This window comes from Heptranchias perlo, chromosome 6 (assembly GCF_035084215.1).
Source record: "Heptranchias perlo isolate sHepPer1 chromosome 6, sHepPer1.hap1, whole genome shotgun sequence".
In the NCBI taxonomy this organism is placed as follows: domain Eukaryota; kingdom Metazoa; phylum Chordata; class Chondrichthyes; order Hexanchiformes; family Hexanchidae; genus Heptranchias; species Heptranchias perlo.
In genome coordinates this window covers 15,424,697-15,448,655 of record NC_090330.1, presented here as the reverse complement: position 1 = coordinate 15,448,655, position 23,959 = coordinate 15,424,697, and the positions used below count along the sequence as shown (strand labels likewise).

At 42.0% G+C, this 23,959-nt stretch overlaps 1 protein-coding gene across 1 annotated transcript in view; it reads left to right on the top strand.

Moving 5' to 3' along the window:
- Window positions 1-23,959, top strand: part of LOC137322767 (von Willebrand factor A domain-containing protein 3B-like) — a 207,923-nt gene that overhangs the window by 90,262 nt on the left and 93,702 nt on the right. The window contains exons 22-24 of the mRNA XM_067985798.1: window positions 6,510-6,651; window positions 13,054-13,178; window positions 15,708-15,845. Coding sequence (XP_067841899.1) covers window positions 6,510-6,651; window positions 13,054-13,178; window positions 15,708-15,845 — 405 coding nt within the window. The remainder of the gene's footprint in view (window positions 1-6,509; window positions 6,652-13,053; window positions 13,179-15,707; window positions 15,846-23,959) is intronic.

Here is a 23,959-nt window from a genome sequence, read left to right as displayed (position 1 = left end):
ACTTTGGGGAATTTTGCCACTTGGTAAAATTGCCGTGTCCTGCCATGTGGCCAGTTGCCCAGAATGAAAGTGATGAGCTGGCTTGCAGTAACAAACAATGCATCTATGACTTGCTTGATGTATTCATGCACATCTTATTGACTAATGTTACTGAGGTCCCTAGAGGCACCCGAATGTGCCTGTAGCAGCCACTGGCGGTGCGAAGCGTACTGTACAGGAGGACTGCAGGTCAGGTGCAGCATGTGGCACAACTCATTGAAGACTTCCCTTCTGAAGTGCAGCATTCACAAGCACTGCTCCTGGGTCAGATAGGGGGAGAGGCCCCTTGTCTATTTATTCTACGGTAGGGATACTGGTACATGGCTGCCATATACCTCCTATTGTGCCTGGGCAGCCTTGCCTCTCCCCATTCCTCATCCATTTCTACCTCCAAGTAACACTGATACAGGAGTATTCCCAATGGGAAACCTGTAATGGCCTCTTTTGATTGGGGGAGATTGCAAAAATAGACTTCCCACAGCAGAAGGCACAAAGGTAGATGTTGAATCAATAGCCAGTAATGAGAAAACAAAATGAAATTTGAAAAATGATTCAAAAATATGGATTTTACAAGGCTTTTTAAAGCACTTGGTATGCCCTTTAAATCTACTTCTGCCTTTTTTGTAGGGAAGTCTTCAATGAATTATGCCACATGCTGCACCTGACCTGCAACACTCAATGCCTTTTTATATAGGCAGGAGTTACACTCACCATTATTGAGGCAGTAATAAGGAAAATGAGTATTATGGCATCACCAAGTCATTGCATCATTTAAAACGCCTGCCCCCATTTGGGCGAACACTTCCGGCATCTGGCAGAAGTAACGCCAAAAAAATACAGTGGATTGTAAAGTGGGCTAGAAACTGCAGTCATGGGTCCTCACTCCGTTTCCCACCACCACTTGTCCACCGCCACTTGAAAATTAGGTGTTTTTGATGAGGAAAATCTACCATATTCTGTTAGAAGCAGGTAGGAGTTTCAAATGGATATGGGATGTCTCATTGAATGTGTTGCATGGGTTAATGGATTGGATTGGACCACCTTTACAAAGGTGACCTTTTATTTTACCCACTTTCTCAATCTGTCCCAGTCATGGAAAGACTGGGCGCTAAATTGGGCCGTGTAGCGCCCGTTGTTTCTATGGAGTTAGGTCACAGGTCCACCATGATCTCTCTGAATGATGGAACAGGCTTGAGGGGCTAAATGCCACTGCCACTTGCTGCCTTTTGATATGCGCCACCTTCTCCTGCAAGAAAGCAAGACGTGTGCCTGGGTGATGTGTCTGTCATGGTTGAATAGCTGCCAGTGTGTGTGACCTGTGAGTTGTGGGTGGGCTGCTTGAAACAGTGGTAATGTGTAAGGGTGAGAGGAAGCAGCTGATGGGAAGAGTTCAGTACTGATGGAAAGAGTTTTTTGGTATGTGGGTGATGGGGGGTGCAGTGCGTGGTGCAGTTGGTAGCAGATGCCACTTGACAGTTGACCTCACTCAACTTGATCACTCATGTCAAAGCATTGAACTTCCTGCACTGCATCCATGTTCATGATGCTGTGCACCTGGCATTGACTTCGTCCCCTGCTGCCTCCCACTGTCTTTTGAGTACATGTCTGGAGGGCCTCGTTCCCCCCCCCCACTACGGATATAGGATGTCCCTCCTTCTGTCCACCTCTTGCACCCAAGGTCTCTAGTGCATCAGCAGAGAACCTTGGTACATGCGCTCTCGCAGGCCTGGTACCAACTCAGATCGGCAGATTGGTGAGGTCTGGTGTGCAGATTGGAGAATGTGGGATTTAGTAGTGCGCAACCTTTATTCAATGTTTTAACATAACTCATCAGTATGTAAATATGGGGATGGGATCTGCATCTGTGTTTTACATGTGCGATGTCTGATCTCTGTTCAGACTCCATGAAGACAGTAGACTGTTATTTTCAGCAAATAACAGGTACAAGTTACCTTTAAGAGATTTCTAAGAAACATCTTCCCTTTAAGAGATTGAGCTCCCTCAGGTGGTGGAAAGTGCAAATTGCATTCATTCCACGTGCAACGCCAGGAAAGGAATGCCAATTGCAGGTAAGTGCTCCCTTGGGACTAAACTTGCGTCTTGCCTGCCTAGTGCGGGGTGTTAGTGCATCGTGCTAACATTGCCCAGAACAGACCCTTAACCAATTTTCCCCCCATTATCTTTAGCTCTAGCTAATAATCAACTTAGGACGCATTTGTTCTTTTTTTACTCCATGTCCATTGATTGGCCTGACGTATAAGAGATAGTAAGTATCTTGATGATCAATAATGTGGATTGATAATGCTAAACAATGTGGATTAATTAAAGTGTTACTTTGAAGTATGTCTTCTCCTTCAGTACTGACAGTTCCTGGCAACTAAGATTGGAGGAGGGGGGAATAATTTTACAGAAATTAAAATTTACAGAGAGTAATAATAAGAAATCCTGTTTTATACTTGCACTAACTTTTCACTAAAATCCGTGACATGAAGAATTTCATCCCCAAGATAAGCATAATACTGCAGTCTTTTGCCATGTTTAATTGGCAGATCATTAACAGGTGGCTGAAGTCTAAATTAACAGATAAGCAGTAAAAGTAAAATTTTGACTTCTCAGAGTTCTTTAGAGCTACCAAACAAAATTTTCTGACACTGCATGACACTAGCAGGACCTTGCAGGCAACGTGTAACTTATCGGAAAATCACCAGTGAACTGCCTGTGATTTTTTTTGTGCCTAGGAATACATCTGTGAAACCAACAGTTACATGCGAGGCCCCGCCAGTGACACACGGTCTCGGACAATTCCATTTGTCAACATCTCCCAATCATTCTTAAGGTGTGAAACTGTGAACTTATGCAAATACACCCTTCCCCTGTGGACATGGGTTGGTATAGAATCGTAGAAAGTTTACAGCATGGAAGGAGGCCATTCGGCCCATCAAGTCTGTGCCAGCTCTATGCAAGAGCAATCCAGCTAGTCCCACTCCCTGGCCCTATCCCCGTAGCCCTGCAAATTTTTTCCTTTCAAGTAATTATCCAGTTCCCTTTTGAAGCCCATGATTGAATCTGCCTCCACCTACCCCTCTGGCAGTGCATTTCAAATCCTAACCACTGGCTGTGTAAAAATGTTTTTCCTCATGTCATCTTTGGTTCTTTTGCCAATCATCTTAAATCTATGTCCTCTGGTTCTTGACCCTTCTGCCAATGGGAACAGTTTCTCTCTATCTACTCTGTCTAGACCCTTCATAATTTTGAAAATCTCTATCAAATCTTCTCTCAACCGTCTCTGGTCTAAGGAGAGCAACCCCAGGTATGAATCTAATACACTGAACTTGAGTGCTAAGGGATGAAATAGAAGAGTAGTGCATCAATTGGTGTTCTGTAAATCTTGTTATTTCTTTTTTAAGAATGCCCAATTCAAACTCTTTCCCCCACCCCCCAACATGATGCTGCACATCTGTGCTTGTGAAGATTATTACTTTAATCAAAAGCAAATGAAAATGGTTTAATACACAGGTGAGACTAGGTGTGATAGCACTCTCGCCTCTGAATCAGAAGGTCGTGGGTTCAAGCCTCACTCCAGGATTTGAGCACATAATCCGGGCTAACGTTTCAGTGCAGTACTGAGGGAGTGCTGTATTGTTGTAGGTGTCATCTTTCCAATGAGATGTTAAACCAGAGACCCTTCTTCCTTCTCAGCTGGACATAAAAGCTCCCATGGCACTATTCGAAGAAGAGCAGGGTAATTCTTCTGGAGTCCTGGCCAATATTTATCTTTCAACCAACATCACTAAAACAGATTATCTGGTCATGTCTCATTGCTGTTTGTGGGACCTTGCTGTGTGCACATTTTCTGCTGCATATCCCTACAACAGTGACTACACTTTAAAAGTACTTCATTGGCTGTGAAGTGATTGGGGATGTCCTGAGGCTGTGAAAAGTGTTATATAAATGCAAGTTTTTTCTTCCTTGCTCCAAGTGGGTATTATTTGTACAAAGGACTAAGATCCAATCTGCATCCACTGGGGTGAAGGGAAAATATTGCAAAGTTGCTTGAATTGTCCACTCAGCCTGATTTCAGCTGGCTTGGGCTACCTCCCTTGCTTGGATCTAATTTCTTTTCACCTGCATTAACAGAGCTTGGGGAGAACCGTGAAATAGGTTGAAAACTGTTTTTGTGTTTTTCCCAGGTATGGATGTTGTTTATCTGTGTGCAAGTGGAATAATGAGGGGAAAACAAGATCCTGTCACTTCTTTTCCAATAAATTAAGTCTTCAGCAGTAATTTTCAACCAGTCATTGTTTTTGCATAATCTCCTATAGAAATATTACTGAAGTATATAATGTAAGCAATTTCTTTTGATATTAAAAGTGCATGCAGGAAATTTTCCTGAACTGAGTTCTGCCATAATGATAGGAAATGATTTTCTATTATTATTTTAAGGTCTCAAAACATTATTTTAAAAAAAATCTGATACACATTATGCTACAGTTTTTGTTTTAAAGTAAGGGATATCATTCAGTAGGTTTCCATTTCTACTCTATGTTGTCAAACTGCTTGTCAAACCACTGTCTTGGATGAGCTGCAATTTCCTCTAGGTAAACATTGGGAAAAACAAAGCTATTGTCTTTGGCTTCCGTATCTATGCCAACGAATCCACCCCCCTTTCTGGACGCCGTCTCAGGCTTAAACAGACCATTCACAAACTCGGCCTCCTATTCAACCCTGAGTTGAGCTTCTGACCTCATATCCTGTCCATCACATTAAGACCGCCTACTTCAATCTCTAAAACACTGCTCACCTCCGCCCCTACCGCAGCAGGACTGCTGCTGAAACCCTTATCCGTGCCTTTGCCACTGCTAGAAACAATTATTCCAATGGTCTTCTGGCTGGCTTCCCATTCTCTATCCTCTGTAAATTTCAGGACATCCAAAACTTCACTGCCTGTATATCCTGTCCCACATCACAACACGCTTGACTGTAGCAACCATTTCAACCAGATGTTGGGTAGGTGGGAGGCCTCTGTTATCGGAGTGATCCACACTCTATGACTAAAGGTTTGAAACCTAGGAGTCAGATTAACTTGACTTAGATTTTATTGAACAGCACATGAGTAATACAAGCAAGCTATACGTCAATGTACTCATCCATTGGAGATTCATCAGGGGCTAGGAGCTCACCAGTCGAGGTTGTTCCAAATGCTAAGTTCACCTAACAGAGGTTTTCATTACATATTTATACCTTTCTTGAAACACAGTTACCTACACTGTTCCTTTGTCTGCAATGTTCACTCGTACTGACTCAGCAGATGTCACATGACTGGTTTCAGCGGGAAATGGTGTGGTCTAGGCCTCAACTCTTATCTCTTACCAGTCCTCAAGGTTGTAAAATCCTGCATTCCTTCCAGCGTTGTGCTGAACTAAACTCTTAGTATTTTCCTATATAGTGCATTTACCTGATCAAACCTAATTCTAATACTACCTAACACTCATTCTGGCCTTATCTAACACTTATTCAAGTTAGTATATTTAAGCAATTGGCTACATTTTATACCAGCTGTCCTTGTTCTGTTTTATCTCAGCCTCCCTGTCAGCCGTATTCAGCTAATTCTTCGTGCTCCCCCCGCATGTACACACTTTGTTCCTTCACATTATATGCTAACTATCCCATCATGCTCCATGCTTGTGCCAAGTCATTTTGCCTGTCATGGTACTCTATCCTAAATTCCCCAATTGAAATAATTTTCACGGCCCTACTGTGTCTTATGCATGGTTTGTGCACAGGTTCCCCAATCGCGTTGGCCAACGTGCACTGGGCGCATTGAAGGTCTCAGACCTCAGGGCTCAGCCCCTGATAATATGGGTTCATCGGCTGCCCCATGTCACATCATTGGCCACAATGTAAAATGCACAATGTGGATATTATTTATTTAATTCAAAAGACATAAAATTACTTTGGGTTAGGGAACATTTGGGAACTTGAGGAATTGTTCCATAAGCATGTAGTAAATGTACAATATTGTTTATGGCATTCTTTATAAATGACTTTAATCCACAGAGAAAATCTTCCTGAAAGGCCTTAAACCTGATCTAGGAAATAGATAAGGAACATCTCTAATTTTCAATACAGAACAAAATGTACCAGAAAAGAAATGAAAATGATTCATACATATATAAATATATACATATATATATATAGAGAGAGCATTACTCCTCTCCCAGAGTACTCTTTGTACTTCTGTGAAAATGATGAATTTTATGACCGACTCCGAGTGAATAATCCACTGTATGCATCTTATTACTATTATCACTGAAACTTATGGACCTGAGAAAAATGTAATTATAAAAATAACTGTGTTTTAGATGTGCTTGTGTTTTTCTCATTCATAAGTTTATAAAGATGTCAAATCATTTCTTTGTAAAATCTATCTTTCTGTCTTAGAAATGCCACTTTTTAAATATCTTGTGCAGGAGCTGGGGGCCACGAATCATGTTCCCCGGAATCATGGTCCCAGTGTACAAAAAGCCACAAAACAGACCAGAAGGATATTGGACACCCTTAGAGGTCAGAGAGTAATTGCAAGGTCAGAAGTTGATGGCTTTTATTACCCTGGTAAGTTGACTGTCATGTGTTGTTTAGATTAGATTTCTAAGAGATCCAGAGTAAATCTATTTAGAAATGTAAAGATTACTGAGTAGAGTAGATTACAAGGAGATACGTGTCTGTTCATTATAACTGTTTACATTACAAAATAATTTTGTTGACAGCAAGAAATGACGAAGGAGTTTATGTTGAAATGTAAAGCATAAAGCATGTCCTCTATAACCTTTAAGATAATTAATTGGAAATGATCCTGTGAGCATTTAATTGCAATTTGCACTTTAAATCCTGACTGTTAAGTTTAGAATTTCCCAAGATAATTGGCCACTTTTGCAAAGCCAGGATGTATTTCATCATCACATATTGAAACAAAGAAGCTACTCTAAGCAATAATTGTACTTTACTTTGAATATAAGCAGCAAATTTCAGCACCTTGTAATTTAGATATGCTATAACCGTAAAATACGTTCTCATCATTTCACATTCTTCTCAAGATAAAGTAATAAAATACAATGGGGAAGCTTTGCAGGAAACCAATGTATGTAGGAAGGGAACGATGATTTCTGTACTTATCCATGGTGTACATCGACAATAGAATTCTATATTTGTCTGTTCTGAGGCCTTTAGAATAGACATCAAGGGCTCAATTGACAGGCTGGTCTCAGTTGGATGGGAGACCAGCCAGGGAGAGGACGTCTTCAGGTAAGTCTTTGTTTGTATGGATGGGGGGGGGCACGGGGGGACATGGGTGGGCACAGGCGGGCATAGGTTGGCACAGGGGGTCATGAGTCATGGGGGATGGGATTGGGGGTCAGTCACGGGGGGTTGTCGGGATCGGGGATCCGCGATCGTTGAGGGGAAGGGTCGGGGGTTGGGGGTCTGTGATCGGGGGTCAGGGGTCCGTGACTGGAGGGGTCCGCGATCGGGGGTCGGGGGTCCGCGATCATTGGGAGATTGGTGCGGGTAGGCTTGTTGGGCCTGGGGGACGCACTTCTCGGGCCTTCTCGCCTCCTTTCAGGAGGCGTAAAACAGAAGGCCCGGGAATCCCAGGCCCCCGAGGTTGAAATCGGGAATTGGAGAAAAATGGATGTCTGAAGCCTCCTTGAAAGGTTTTAAGGCACGGTCCGCTTCCTGGGAGCGGGTTGGCCGCCCGCCCGCATCCTGCCCCGGTCAAAACCGGAAGTGGGCGGGTTGGAGGCGGGTCTGAAATGGTAGCTATTTTCAATGCCCCTTCGCCCTCAACCCACCAGTTTTTTACTTTGAAAACTGAGCCCCAGTATACAGTAAACTTTTTGGAAACAAGCTAATTATGTTTTTTTTTAGAAAATGCATTCCTTCTTAAAACAAAATCAATAAATATATACATCCTTCTCCAGTTGGATGGGAAGGTTAGTCTGGCCCACAGAATTCTCCATGACTGGTGAGGGTGTTTCTTTGTAATTGTGCATTGGACGGGTTGAGCCGAACAATTCTAGATGTTTCCTGTGCATCCTTTCGATGGAATGCTTAGTCATGTGTCCTTTAATTTGAGAACTAAAAAAATCCATCAAGGTGAAGCAACCAAAATGCCAGTGATAAGCAATTCTTTGCCTTTAACTTGTGGCCTAGTTTGGAGTTGAGGACTGAACTGCTTGAGTCCTGCTAGGCTTAGCTCCACATCTTCTTCATTTTTCCTTCATCCTTTCCTGAAGACAGTGACATGCTAAAATATGGTTCCATGGATGCCGGCTGCCCTTTTGTTCCTCACTTAAGGGGCTATTTTTGATATGTGAGTCTGGATGAGTATAGGGAGGCTATTAACCTGGGAAACATCAGAGCCAAACCCAACCCTATTTATGCTCAGCATTCATAATTCACTTTCACCTCAGAATTACTGGTTAGAAATCTAGAACAGGAGCCCCTTTTTATCCATCTCTTAGCCCAGGGACACTGAGATGAACTTGTAGTGCTTCCACTTCTGCCTGGCTGAGATTGATCAACTCAGCACTGATTAAGAATTGATCCTGGGACTGTCTTGGTCCTGTTGGATTGGGATTACATTGTCCAGTGAGCCTCAAAAAGCCACAAGAAATGTTTTAAATGTAAGTGCTGAGGAAGTGTAACTTTGAAGAGAAAGTAAATCGGAAGCATGAAGTTTACAGGCTGGAAGCTAACAAAGTAAGGCTTGTAGGCCAGAAACATTACTAGCCAGAAAAAAAGAACTAAACCCAGTATATGACTGTGAAATTAAACCTCTTGGGATAGCTCCCAGTTCCTATTGGAAATTAAATATAGTACCAAAATGCCACCTAGTAGAGATTCAGTGGGGGTGAGATCCATCTTTGCTGGGGGGGGCGCGGGGCGGTGGGGGGGGGCGAAGACGCAAAATAGGTGGTTTCTGCTGGGCCTATGTTTATTGTGAATTTGAGTTACAGCAGGAAGAAAAGAGTTGTGCAGACGGTTTTGTTGGAATTTGATTTTATTTGCCCTGTCTACATTCAACATTAACTAGACTTGCGTTTTTCTCATAAATATTCTTCGTAGAATGGGTATGTAGTGTAGCGGTTAAGTTATTGGACGAGTAATCGAGTGAACGTGAGCTCAAATCCCACCATAGCAGTTTGAGAATTTGAATTTAGTTTAAAAAAATCTGGAAATAAAAAGCTGCTTTCAGTAAAAGTGACCATGGAACTTTTGGATTGTCGTAAAAACTCAACTGGTTCACTAATGTCCTTTAGGGAAGAAAACCTGCCACCCTTACCTGTTGTGGCCTATATATGACTTTAGTCCCATACCAATGTGACTGACTCTTAACTGCCCTCTGAAGCGGCCGAGCAAGCCACACAGTTGTATAAAATTGCTACAAAAAATAACTAGAATAAAAACTTCTTAGCTAACAGCATTGTGGGAGCACCATCACCACAAGGACTGCAGCAGTTCAAAAAGAAGGCCACCACTTTCTCAGGCCAATTAGGAATGGGTAATAAATCCTGGGCTTGTCAATGACGCCCACATACTGAGAATGGCTAGAAAAAATCTCAAGTCTCGTGGGTGCTTTTAGTCAGTTGTTAAAGACAAACTGCCACTGCGACTTAGATTGTCCTTACACAACATTTGAATATTTAAAATTATTCAAAGTGTAGGAAGTGAGGAAACACCACCATGTTAAGATAATTATGCTTTTAATTCTAATTTTGCAGCATATATTTTCTTAATAAAAATATTTATATGCAAAATGCTGTGCATACATATATCTTTAAATCATAGAGGGATTTTTAATTCCCATGGTAATTTTTTGTTTGATGAATCCAAAAGCTAAATCATATTTTCCTCTTTTTTTACTATTGCACCTATTATATGTACTTTTAAAAAATTTTAACTGCACATTTTCACTGCTATAATAAATTGGTTTATAGCTAAATTATTCATTGCAATACCTTGTGCATTTGCAGTTATCTCCGTGGCAGCTTCAGAAGAAAATGCTAACGGCTCTATATTGGTTATTAAACTTTAAAATTCTCATCTCGTAAAATGTAGCTGCTGGGCATTCATATGGTGATAAAGCATACTGGATTTTGTTCTGTAACTTCTGAGGTTTCGAATGGAATCTTCTTTAATGCACTGACATTTGACTTTAAAATGAGCAGTAGACAGTTGAGTTAATATTTTTTGAATGATTTTTCTTGTGTTGTGCAATCAGACTGCCCACGTTATTTATTTGCTCTTTCTGGCTGCGATTGGTCTTGAAGGAGTAAACATTAACTTATGATGCTACAGATAGAAATGAATTATTTATCCAGCGGTGAAACTGTTACCAGTTTTAATGCCTTTTAATAGGGTGCAGTATAACCTTATGGACATGGGGCTAGAAATTGGGCCATGTAGCGCCCGTTGTTTCAGCACTACGCGGCCTCCCGAACATCCAAGATGGTGTCTTGGCTGCGCATTCATGTTTCCTGCGTGACGTGTGCCGGATGCCAACCTGGCATAGGTATTAGCGCATGCGCAATAACCGATCGCCGGCAGTATGCAAAGTAAGGAGAAAATGGATACAATCAGTGTGCATCGCTGATTTAAAGTGATAAGTCCCAAAATGGTGTCTAACACTCAACTCAACGCACAGTCTTAACCACGACCATCTGAACATGTCTTAGAGTGCTTGGCGGACCCCCCCCCCCCCCCCCCCAACCAGCGCTATTTAAAGGGACCATGAGGATTTACAGGTTAGTTGCTGGATTACTGCTTCTGGCTGCCGATATATTTGTAACTGTTTTTGGAGGTCTCCTATACTTGAATACTAGGACTATGGGACATAGCCTAACATTTAGAGCCAGGATGTGCAGGGGTGAAGTTAGAAAACGCTGTCCTGCAAATGGCAGCTGATGCTAGCTCAATTGTGAATTCTAAATCTGAGATTGATAGATTTTTGCGAACCAAGGGTATTAAGGGATATGGAGCTATGGCGGGTATATGGATTAGGTCACAGGTCTATGATCTCATTGAATGGTGGAACAGGCTCAAGGTGCTAAGTGCTACTGCCACTTGCTGCCTCCTGATATGCGCCACCTTCTCCTGCAAGAAAGCGGGACGTGTGTCTGGATGATGTGCCTGTCATGGTTGAGTAGCTGCCAGTGTGTGTGGCCTGTGAGTTGTGGGTGGGCGGCTTGCAACAGTGGTAATGTGAGCGGGTGAGAGGAAACATCTGATTGGAAGAGTTGAGTACCGATGGAAAGAGTTTGTTGGTATGTGGGTGATGGGGGTTGTATTGCGTGGAGCAGTGGATGCGGCTAGTGGTGCAGTTGGTAGGAGATTCCACTTGACAGGTGACCTCACTCATCTTGACCACTCGTGTCAAAGCATTGAACCTCTTCCTGCACTGCATCCGTTTTTATGGTGCTATGCGCCTGGCATTGACTTTGTTCCCTGCTGCCCCCCACTGCCCTGGAGGGCCTCTTGCTCTCCCCTTCCTCCCCCGCCCCTGTGGATATAGGATGTCCCTCCTTCTGTCCACCTCTTGCACCAAGGCCTCTAGTCCATCAGCAGAGAACCTTGGTGCACACACTCTCACAGGCCTGGTACAAACTCAGATCGACAGATTAGTGAGGTCTGGCATGCAGATTGGAGGATGTGGGATTTAGTAGTGCACAACCTTTATTCATTGTTTTAACATAACTCATCAGTTGCAAACATAGGGATGGGACCTGCATCAGTGTTTTATATGTGCGATGTCTGATCTCCATTCAGACTCCGTACAGACAGCAGACTGTTATTTTTAGCACATAGCTGGTACCGGCTACCTTTAAGAGATTTTAAGAGACATCCTGCCTTTAAGAGATTGGAGCTCCCCTTGCTGGTGAAAGTGCGAATTGCATTGAATCCTCGTATCGATGCTGATTTCCAATGCTGCTTGCAGGTAAGTCCTCAGGCGGACGAAAGTCTTGTCCTGCCTGCGCAGGGGCCGTCCGGTGCGGGTTAATTGCGGATCATGCTACCCACTCCCGAAAATAGGCCTTATCCAATTTTTCTCCCATGGTGTTTACTTGGGTGAACATTAACAATTAAAATTATCGGGTCAAATTTATCTTTAGCAAGGCATCTAACAGTGTCTGCCTTTAGTTAGACTTGCCTCTGCACCATTCAGCTCAAAACACTTTTTCCCACAAAGTTGTTGAAAGTGCGAGCTGATAGCAGCGCAGGGAGGGGAACCAACAGGGTATCTTCTTAACCAATGAGATTTAAGGATTGAGAAATAAACAGCGGAAGGACTGAGAAGGAGGGTGAATTCAACGTCAAATCAGGTACAGAAAGAGAAATAAAGAGAGGGAAGGAAAGTTTGGTTTAAGCGAGAGAGAAAAAGAGACAGAAAGGAAAAGTAAGAAAAAAATGTAAAATTTAAAATTTGACATTTTTTAAATCTCCCCAAAAATTTCAAAACCTGGAGGAATGAGACTCCACACTTGTAATAGTTGATTTTCAGTGCCAGAGAGGTTGATTGGCAGTAATTAACACTTATCACATCGTTAAAAGAGTACTTATGCTACTAATTACTAGCCCTAAATATCTACGGCAGATTTAGTTCGTATCTACTGTGTAAATACAGAAGCTTCATGATATTCAATGCATGTCAGTGGTGAGGTGGACAACGAAATGCCGTTCTCGCGATGCTAACGGCGGAGCGGCACAATTCGGACAGCAACTTTTGGATATTCGCATTTAACGGCGCATCTGCTCCTCGTCAGAAGTTGATGTACCATTTACACATAAATAACGGCGAACGCCATTAGCCTCACCGTTATTTTGACAGCAAATTTTGGCCCGTTATTTTCCCCTTCCAGTTACATTGCGAATCTACCCAATGATACCCTGTTGCATATTGTTTATGATACACGGGAATTATACCTCAAGTTTTCTTTATTTTATCTCTGCTGTTCTCAGGAATTGTGACTAAGTGTGTTGGTGTCAGAAAAGTCATAATTGATTTCAATAAAGGAGACACTCAGATTACACCAACTAGGTTTTTAATCCAGGTTGGAGGAGCTGCACCTTGTCCCCCATTGAAAGTAAGTAAAAGAAGCTACCAAGGTAGAGATTTTACTAATAAGTAGTTTCAAACTGTTGGGTGTAAACATTTTTTCTTTTTATCTTTTATCTTACAATGCTTGTGGGTGAAATTCCAGGGTCAGACTTATATATTCCTAGCGAGTTCCTGGCATGAACAACACCTGTCATTGTAAGCTTGCTGTTTGGCGGGGTGGGATATCTGGTGCTGCTGCTGGGATTTAAAGGCCTGCAGCAGCAGTTTAAATGGGAGGGCATTTTGGAGTAGAAATTTTTAGAGATAGATGTTTTTAGGCATTTAGAAGCAAGGATTAACAGGCTAGCAGAGATCCATGGTTTAATGAGGCTTTTGTAGAAGTGCTGCTGAAGGAAGTGTGTGTCGGATCCCATAGACATAGTCAATGATGCTCTGGACTTTGGGGAATCCTGCCATATGCCAAAAAAGCAGTGTCCTCTGATTCTGCTGCACATTCCCCATGGATACAATGATGACATTTCCACCTGTTTGATACATCTAAAAACTGCAAATTGACTGATGTTGCTGATATCCTCTGTGGCAGCTTGAAATGAGCCTGAGACATAAAGATTCAGGGCTCTGGTGATGTTGATGGCTACTGGCAATGCCATCCCTATGGTGGTGGTTGTTTGCAGATCAATTCCTGGCAGGTGGCACAATCCAGTCACTATCTCTCAAGAAAAGGGGAGCCTCCTAAGACAGTTTTCAACCACAACATCTTGCATTTACATAGTGCCTTTAACACGTGGGATGGCTGTAAATGCCTTGAGATTTGTTCATTTTCTGTCTCATAAGAAACATGAGGAAACTCAAGTTAGAATGGGCCATTCAGCATATCAAGTCAGCTCCATCCAGAGTTCGTGTATGATTATTTTATCATAGACTTCCCTCCCACTCAATCTGTTGATCTGATTTATGAAGCACTCATTTCCTCGCATGACCTAGAATCATGGAATCATACAGCACAGAAGGAGGCCATTGTGCCTGTGCTGGTTCTTCAAAAGAGTTATCCAATTAGTCCCACTCTTACCCTATAGCCCTGCAAATTTTTCCTTTTCAAGTATATATCTAATTCCCTTTTGAAAGTTACTATTGAATCTGCTTCCAGCACCCTTTCAGGCTGTGCGCTCAAGATCATAACTCACTGTGTAAAAAAAAAATTCTCCTCATCTCCCCTCTGGTTCCTTTGCCAATTATCTTAAATCAGTGTCCTCTGGTTACCGACCTTCCTGCTAGTTGAAACAGTTTCTCCTTATTTACTCCATCAAAACCTCCTTTGAAAAAAAAATCAAGCAGTGTTGCTTAATATTGCCATAATCCTCAATCCTGCTTCACAACAGATATCAATTCAGCTTCTTTTTCCAGGTACCAATTGATTCTGAATCAGATTCCTTCTCTGGGAGTATGTTCCACATATCCACTATCCTGCGGGGGGGAAGTTTCTTTTAATCTCTAGCCTTGTTTGAAGCTTGTAAATTTATACTTGAATACTCATTGTCCAAAATACTAATCATGCTTACATACCTAAAAATGGCTCAGCGTCTGTTTGTCATATGCATATTTGTGATGTTTGTTTACTGCATCATGTCTCCTCCCAGTTTTCTTTTCTCCAATGAAAATATGTTTAGTTACTTGAACCTTTCTTCATAACTTAGTTCTCTAAGGCCTGGACTCATCCTGTTCACTCTTCTCTGAACTCCTTCTAAAGCATCTATATGCTTTTTTACAGTAGGGTGACCAAAACTATTTATTCCTTACACCTCTATTAAATGCCTTGGAATGTTTTTCCACATTAAACGGGGCTATATAAATGTAAGTTGTTGTTGTTAGCATACCCTAGAATTGTCTTCACATTTAATCTGTACAATGTTAGTATCTTGCTCTGTCTAATAGTCCTCCAGGTACACCCCAGTATTTAACTTGCCTTATTCATGACGGCATGGCACAGACTTCTGTTTCTAGAGTTTGAGCAATGATCACTCCCAAATCCTTTCTTTTCCAGTCTCTGCCAGTGGAGACTTTTTCACGATATTGATTTTGTTGTTTATTTTGTTTGAAAACCACTTTGAATGGACCACCCCTCCCTGGAATTTTAGTGGTGTTACTCCTATAAAGGGAAGCACTAGTTGAATCCCAATGGGATTGAGCTTTGCTTAAACCTGTAGTTGTACTGGCCTAACTTAAATTTGAATCCTTTCATCTTATTGATTTTGTTAATTTACTTACTTTTGTTAACTTATTTTGCTTTAAAAACTAGTTTGGATTGGTCATAAAACCCTCCTGAAATTTTAATAGTATTGCTGTTTACAGGAAGGCACTTGATATATTCGGGTGGGATTGGGGTTAGCCCAGTCCCAAAGTTCTCACGGGTATATAATTAAAAAGGATCTTTGCATGTCGCATACATGTTTACTGTTACCTTTTCCTATATACATCACCCTATGTCTATCCACATTAAGATCTATTCTCTAAGGTTAATTGGATGTTATACAATAAACCTACACTGTATTTGCAGGTGGGAGATGTTATTTTGGTTCGTAGTGATGCAGAAGCAGAAAATGATTGTTATCTACCTGGTGTGGTCATTGCAACTCCACACAGTGCCGTGGCAGCAGATAAATTTTATACAGTTTTGAAATATAATAATAGAAAGGTGAGTAGGATGGCACAATTAAAAAAATTGTTTTATTCCTCCATAAGTTCATACCAGTCAATTTTTACAAGGTATAAGTATTAGTTCAATTCTATATATGTAGTTTAGGTTACTTTTGATTAAACATGAAATAAATCAATTAAACATTGGGAAGACCATTGTCTTCGGCCCTCGCCAAAAACTCCATCCCCTCGCTACTAACTCCATCCCCTTCCCTGGCCACTGTCTCAGACTGAACCAAATTGTTTGCAACCTCGGCATAATACTTGACTCTGAGCTGAGCTTCCAACTCCATGTCCTCTCTATTACAAAGACCACCTACTTTTACCGCCAATACATCACCTGTCTCCGACCTTGCCTCAGCCCATGTGATGCTGAAACCCTCATTCATGTTTTTATTACCTTCAGACCCGACTATTCCAATGCTGTCTTAGCCGGTCTCCCATCTTCCACTCTCCATAAACTTGAACTCACCCGAAACTCTGCTGCCTGTATCCTAACCTGCACCAAGTCCCATTTACCTATCACTCCTGTATCCACTGACCTACATCAGCTCTCGGTCCACCAACGCCTCAAATTTAAAATTCCTCCATGGCCTCACTGCTCTCTACATCTCTATCTCTGTAAGCTCCATCAGCCCTACAACCCTCCAAGAATTCTGCGTTCCTTCAACTCCAGCCTCTTACCCATCTCCTACTCCAGTTGACCCACCATTGGCGGCCATGCCTTCCGCCATCTAGGCCCTCTGGAATTCCCTCCCTAAACCTTTCCTCCTCTACACCTCTCTCTTCCTTTAAGACCATCCCTAAAGCCTACCTCTTTGACCAAGCTTTTAATCACCCTTCATGATATCTCCTTCTTTGGCTCGGTGTCAATATTTATCTGATTACTATCCTGTGAAGCGCCGTGGGAAATTTTCTTACGTTAAAGGCGCTATAGGCGCAAGTTCTTGTTGTTGCAGTTTGTTATTCACTTATTATAATAGTGTAAATGTCATCATAAGTATCTTTTGAGAATTATATACCAAATACAGCAGTCTATTTTTTTAGTTTATAATCCTTTGTATTTTCTCATAATTGGGGATTTATCTGTGCAACAGGTCCAGTTGCTAGTTCTTTGCACCATGGGATGTTTGGACTGCGTTTATCAATTCTCCACATGGTGAATTCTTGCCATCAGTTGAGATTCCTACCAAAGTAGTTCCCCAGAAAATGGCCCTTGTGCATACTTCAATTCTTTGGTGTCATTAACTTTGTTTTCTTCAACCTTTCCTGCACCATCCTCTGGCTGAGAAGGCAAGCAGCACTCTTCTTCCAGGTCTGTGTCAGTGTTTCCTGATTTGGCTGCAGGAGAGGCAACATAGCTTATTCACCTAGTTCTCCCCTTCTCTGTGGGGAAGTGGCTAGATATACTTCAAGAGCTGGTTTGAAATTTATAATAAAAGTGGTATCATGTGGGTAGCTGTGGATAGAACTCTACAACCAATCATTGCATGCAAAACACAAAAGAGTGTCCTGCCTCTCACTACCATGTGACACACCTTTTCCCACAGTAGAGGCCAATAGCAGGTTGTCTTGTCAGCCCTCTTGGGTAAGGAACAAAATGGGCTCGATTTTTGGACGTCAGTGCCGGTGGGTTCGAGGCGGGGGTGGGGGGGGTGGCTCCGAAAATCGGGGATTCCCGGGGCGGGTCCAGAGCCCGGCTCCAACCCGCCCACTTCCGGGTTCCCCAGTGATGCGCTTAGATGCGCGCGCAGCCCCCGCATGCGGGACTCCTGCTGGCAATTAAAGCTGGCGGGATTCCACTTAAGGCAGTTAATTACATAGTTCAGGTCGTTAGCAGACCAGATTTGTAGGATATTTTAGGAGGGATGGGATTTTCATCTCAACTGAGTGTGTTTCCCCTACTGGGGGAAACACTCCAAGTTGAAATGGACGTGTTGCAGCCACCAGCCTGTGGCAGCTGCAAAGGTCCATTTTGAAAGGTGGTGGGGGGGAGACCCTCACTCATTGTAGGAGGCCACTCTGTCACTTTGGACAAAGTTTGGCCTCCACCACCCTCCTCCTAACGATAAAATTCACCAACTTGGAACCTTACCCCTGGTGTGCAGACACATTTACCTACCTTGCGGACCCCCTCAAACGTACATCTTCCTGATGGGGGCCGCCATAGCTGCAGTCATGACCTTCTCGGAGGACGAACAGCATCACCAGCCTCGCCGGCCACGCCGTCCACCTCTGACACATGGAGCCCCACATGTGACACATCCACCTGCACAGCAGGAGGGAGGGCAACTGCAGAGAGAGATGCGTCGCAGAAGGCACTACCCTTGCCACAGGGTCTACAGACCGAGGCTCAACTTCCTGGACCTCTCTGAGCAGCAGTGCACACGGAGGCTCGGAGTCACTCGATATGTAGTCGTGGACATCTACAGCCTTCTTCATGCCGAGCTGCTCCCGGCTGGCTCGAGCACCATCTTCTTACCTGTCGCTGTCAAAGTCACCACTGCCCTCAACAATTTCTCCTCCGCATCCTTCCAGGGTGCCACCGGGGACATCGCCGACGTCTCTCAGTCGTCTGCACAAAAGAGCCCTGCAAATACACCTACACCCACTCTGCAGTGACACAATGGGTGGCATCAGGTGTGGGTCTTCATGGTGATCCTCAGGAAAGGGCATTATTGCACAAACCAGACAAGATTTGCAAAGACGTGGCAGTAGTGGTGATAATATAATATGTAATGTGAGTTGATCAGAAATCAAATATAAGTAAAAACCATGACAAACCCTCAAACACCCTTGTGCATCCCCTTCATGCTCACGACACGTTTGCCTTAAGCTTCCTACTACACATATGAGATGCATGCCCTGTGGCTGCAGCACAGGTAGTGGCAGGTTGGGTGAGTCTGACCGTGAAAGAGATGCATGAGAGGGTGAGTATGAGACGGAGCCATGAGATTGCATGAGGATTGGGTCGAGTGGTAGTGGTGGGATGAGTACTGGCGAGGTGAGTAAGTGCAGGTAAGATGAGGATGAGGTTTGAGTGGGTGTGAGGAGTGATGTGATAGAGTAGTGTTGGCAGTGCAGAAGGAGATGTGGGGTGGGGGCGGTGATGTGGGAGACGGAGTGTAGGGGAATGAGTAAGTGTACTCACTTCGGCTGACCTACTTAGGTCATTAAAGCGCCTCCTGCACTGTATGCAGATGCGTGATATGTTGGTGGTGCTGGTGACCTCCTCTGCCACCTCGAGCCAGGCCTTCTTGGTGGCAGAAGCAGGCCACTTCCTCCCATCTGCGGGGAGAAGATCTCTGTCCTCCCCCTCTTCCTCACCCCATCCAGTAGGACCTGGAGTGAAGCATCATTAAACCTGGGAGCAGCCTTCCCGTTGGGCTGCTCCATGCTGTAATTTTGCCTCTTTTCTGCAACATCAGTCAGTGGAGGACTGCCCCTTTAAATAGAGCTCCTCCAGCTGACAGCCTATGATGCGGGTGCGCAGTCCGCCCGCTGCGCAGCTTTCCAGCGCGGAACCCGGAAGCCAAGGTAAGTGCCTTCAATTAGGCTGCGATCGCGTGCGGAGCACCCCGAATTCACTGGGTGCGTTACCCACGCGCCCAGTCGAACCCCTGCTGCCAACCCGCCTCCCTCCTAATATTGAGCCCAATATATTGAAGAATAGAATTGACAAAAGCTGGGGGAAACCACACTTCATATTAAAATGAAGCAATACCTTCAATGGACAATACAAATCAACTTCCCAACCTGAACAAAATCCCCTTCAAAGCTTTTTTTTAAAACAAAACTCATGCATAAGTATTATAAATGGAATTGTAAACAAACATCTGATTTTTTAAAAATTCATTAACTCTGACTATAACTCACTTGAGACTTTGTCAGGTATGCAGACAGAAAAGTTAGTTAACAGATTGAAGGATCAGCATGGGAAATTGTCAAAAATGAGATAGATGGAGTAGAAAATAAATATATTCCCGTAAGACAAAAAGAGAGTGCATCAAAATATGGAGTTACATGGATAAATAGAGAAATTGAAACTAAAGTGAAACTTAAAAGGGAGGCATATGATAAGGTTAGGGCTAACAATATTAAAGATAAGCATGAGGAATATAGGAAGTGTAACAGGGAGCTTAGAAAGGCTAAAAGGGAATATGAAAAATGGCTAGCAGATAATATAAAGGGAAATAATAAGGACTTTTGTAAGCATACAAAAAGTAAAAAGAGTAGTTAAAGAGAGGCTAGGACCACACAGGGATGAAGAAGGGAGTCTAATTGTGGTGGATGAAGGAATGATGGAAATATAAAATATTTTGCATCAATTTCCACAAATTATGACGGAAATGAGAATATAAGTGCACTAGAGGGGGTTATGGAACAATTGTTCGAGATAACTTTGGAAAAGCAATTGGCACAGCTGTTGAAAGAATCAGACGGGATTGCAGAAGCTCTGGCCATAATTTTAAATCTTCCTTAAACATGAAAATTATGCTGTTGGACTGAAAGAGTAGCCAATGTAACATTGTCAAAGAATGGAGAGGAGAATAAATTGTCTAACTATAGACTAATTTGTCTAATGTCTGTTGCGGGTAAACACTTCAGAATCCACAATTTGAGATAAAATTAGTGAGTATTTAGAAATGCATGGATTAATCAAGGACAGACAATATGAATTTGTTAAAGGTAAGTTGTGTTTAGCAAATTTAATAGAGTTTTTTTTGAAGAAGCGACTGATTGTATAAAGGGAATGTAGCAGATGTGTATTTGAATTTTTAGGAAGGTGTTGAATAAGGTGTCTCATGAGGCTTGTTAGAAAAACTTGGGCATATGGTCTGAGGAAATGATAGAAAGTTGTTTGAAAGACAATAAACAAAGACGGTAAAATCATGTTGCTCAGGGTGGAGAAGGGTTGGAAATGGTACCACAGAGGTCAGTGCTAAGTCTAGTTTTGTTCTATATGTAGATGATTTGGACTTGAGCACAGGAACACAATCTTGAAATTTACTGATGATAATAAAGTAGGAGGTTTGGCAAATAGGAGATTCATCAGGCTGATGCCTATTTCTGCTGGAGCATAGAAGTTCAAGAGGAGATTTAATAGAGATTTTTTAAATTATGAAGGGTTTTGATAGAGTGCATAGGGAAAGACTATTTTCTTTAGCTGGGGAGTCAGTGATGGAGGTTCATCAATTTAAAATTGTCAGTGAGAGAGTGAGGAGAGTTTGGAGAAATGTCTTTACATTGAGGGTTATTGGAGCCACAGGGAGTGTTTGAAGCAAAGACCCTTGCATTTTTTAAGAGAAAAATGAATAAATATTTGAAGCAGATGAAGATACAGGGCTATGGGGAGAGAACTGGGCAGCGGGAATAGTTTAGGATTGCTCTAGCAAAGAGCTGGCACAGCTGGGCCGAGTGGTCAAATCAGAACCATTTCTCTTTTTTTTAAGAATAATATACATAGTAAAAGAATAATAGATGGAAGAGGGTGAGTATAAAATTTAATCTTGCAGTTCATGTGACTTCTATAAGCCACTTAAATTAATTTCTTGTGGCTCATAATGCAATTTGAATGCAGACAGTCAGTTGCCATGGAATAGATTTTTGTCTTCACTGATTGGGCAATAATCTGGTGGAGCAGATTGCCCGCTCTTCATAGAATCCACTCGATTTTTATTCCACAAAAATATGCCCCCACTCGCTCCCAGCCCTGCGTAATTCTCTAAGAAAGTAAAGCAACACACATCAGAATTGCTGGAGTTCTATCCCATCAATCAAGGCCATAGATCACAGAGCTGTGGAAGTATAAATAAAAAATAACAGTCTACGACGTGGCCTGAAACAAACGGTAGGAGATAAAAGGCCTAAAAATCTTTCTCAAGATTCTGACTTTATTTTGTGCTTGGAATCGTGAAAAGAATAGAAAATGTTCAAACCCTGACGTTACAACCTCCTAACAGATTTTGTCTTTCGATATGTAAATTTCTTTCATCGTTCCGAACTGAAATAGTTTTTCTGAAAAATGGATTGGACGCTGTTGGATAAATTGCATGTAACTTCTGGAGTCATTTACAGTGTTTATGGATGATATATTTTGTGATAACGTTAAGCTAATGAAACTTTTCTTATCATAACACAGACTTGGTTTGATCATACATCATAGTTACATGAACTATGTATTCAGCTCCACCAGAAAAATGTTGTTGCACTAAGATTTAAAATTAGATCAGTGTAGCACCTGTGGAATGAACAGAATAAATCATGGGTTCAGTTGACTATGCAGTCTATCTCAGATACGAGCTAAAATTTTAATAACCTACACCTCTGACTGCTTTGATCTCACATCTTCCAAGCTTATTCCAACCCTCATGAGGAGGTGTGTGCTTATCTTTACACTTCAGATGCTGTGAGCAAAAAAGGCTGTGCTTTTATCCAGGACACCACTGGTTTCAATTCTACTGAGCCGAATTTACTATAATGAGATCATTATCTTGCTGCAAAACTATAAATCACTTTTTATCTTACTTCGTTGTTGCTTTGTAGGAAAGATTTCAGGAATATTGTCTTCTGTTTCATTTTGTACTGTATTTTCAGTAGTGCAAATCAAATCACCATGGCCTAGAAATTGGATTGTGCTGCACCTGTTTTAGAGGCATAAAATGGGCGTTTAAGAGCCCACTATGGCGGTGGTGTGCAGACGCTCATTCCGTGCTGTAAATGCATTGACTGCCATGCCGGTTAAAACTTAAATATATAATGATCAGAAATTTAGTAAAGATAGAGAAACAACTTCCTGTCTAAATTGAGACAAGAATTCAAACAAAATAAATCTTTGCCTCCCTCATTGGCAAGTATACAAGCATGTAGCAATATCTAAATAGAGAAATGACTTGTGAAGCTTCCTCATTGTCCTTCACTGTAAATTTGGTACACCATCACAGAGGGAGAATCCAGTGAACTGTGCCAAATGTTCATTTTTCCAAATGCACAGGCAGGTTCATGCCTTTATATTGCTCTGTGTACAGTTGCCAAACCTGACTTTGTCACCCTCTAAATGTAGCAAGTAACAAGCAACAAATATCATGCCAGCACAAGGTTCTTTAATGCTGTCTGTTAGTACACTCAATAAAGGTGTCTAATGTCCTTAGCATTGGGGGTGCCACTCATCTTCTCTCACAATTCTCTTTCCAACACGTGTCCATTTTATGTCTGTGTGCAGGAGAAAGCCTCAGCACCCCATAATTTAGGAAGCCAACACCTGATACACAGCAGTGTTATTGGCACTATACATCACATAATGCAACCACTGTTTTATATTTCATACTGTTTTGACGTATTAATTTTTGAAAAGTGGAATTTTGAGGTCAATCTATCATAAGGGGCCACGTGTAATCTGAAACTATGTGCATTTTAAAGAGCTGCTTTAAAATATTTTACAAACCAAACTGTACAGACCTAAACCCTGGATTATTTTTATAATTTTAAGATCACATTACTTTTTAAAAACAAAATGTCTTCATCTCAAGCATTGGGTCAGAATGAAGGCCAAATGTGTAAAGAGTTGTTTTCATTAACAGATTTACATTTTTAAAGATAATTCTTAAAGCCTTTTAAATGGGAATTATTATTCAGGAGAGACATCGAAGACAATATAAAAGACATTGGTTGCAGAATTATTTCAGAAAAGGGGAAATAAAACAGCAAGAAAGTGAAAAGCAAAATACAAAATGTAAAACTCAGTAATTTTGTGAGATTTTGCTGTTAGTGTGGAGCCTTGCTAGATACAAAGATGGGTCATATATAGGATTATAAAACTACGCCCCTAATTTTATGACCTGCACATGTCACTAGTGAAGTTCTGTGGCTAACATTTCATCCCTCTTACAGCTTATCTCAGTTGTTGTTGTCTTCAGATGTGACGACAACTGAAGTAAGCTGCAGCCAGATGGTATTAAAGCAGAGGGACAACATAGTTATTAATTCAAAAGATGGAATAGCATAGTGGTTATGTTACTGGGCTAGTAATCCAGAGGCCTGGACTAAAATCCAGAGTCATGAGTTCAAATCCCGCCACGGCAGCTGGCGAATATAAATTCAATTAATTAATTA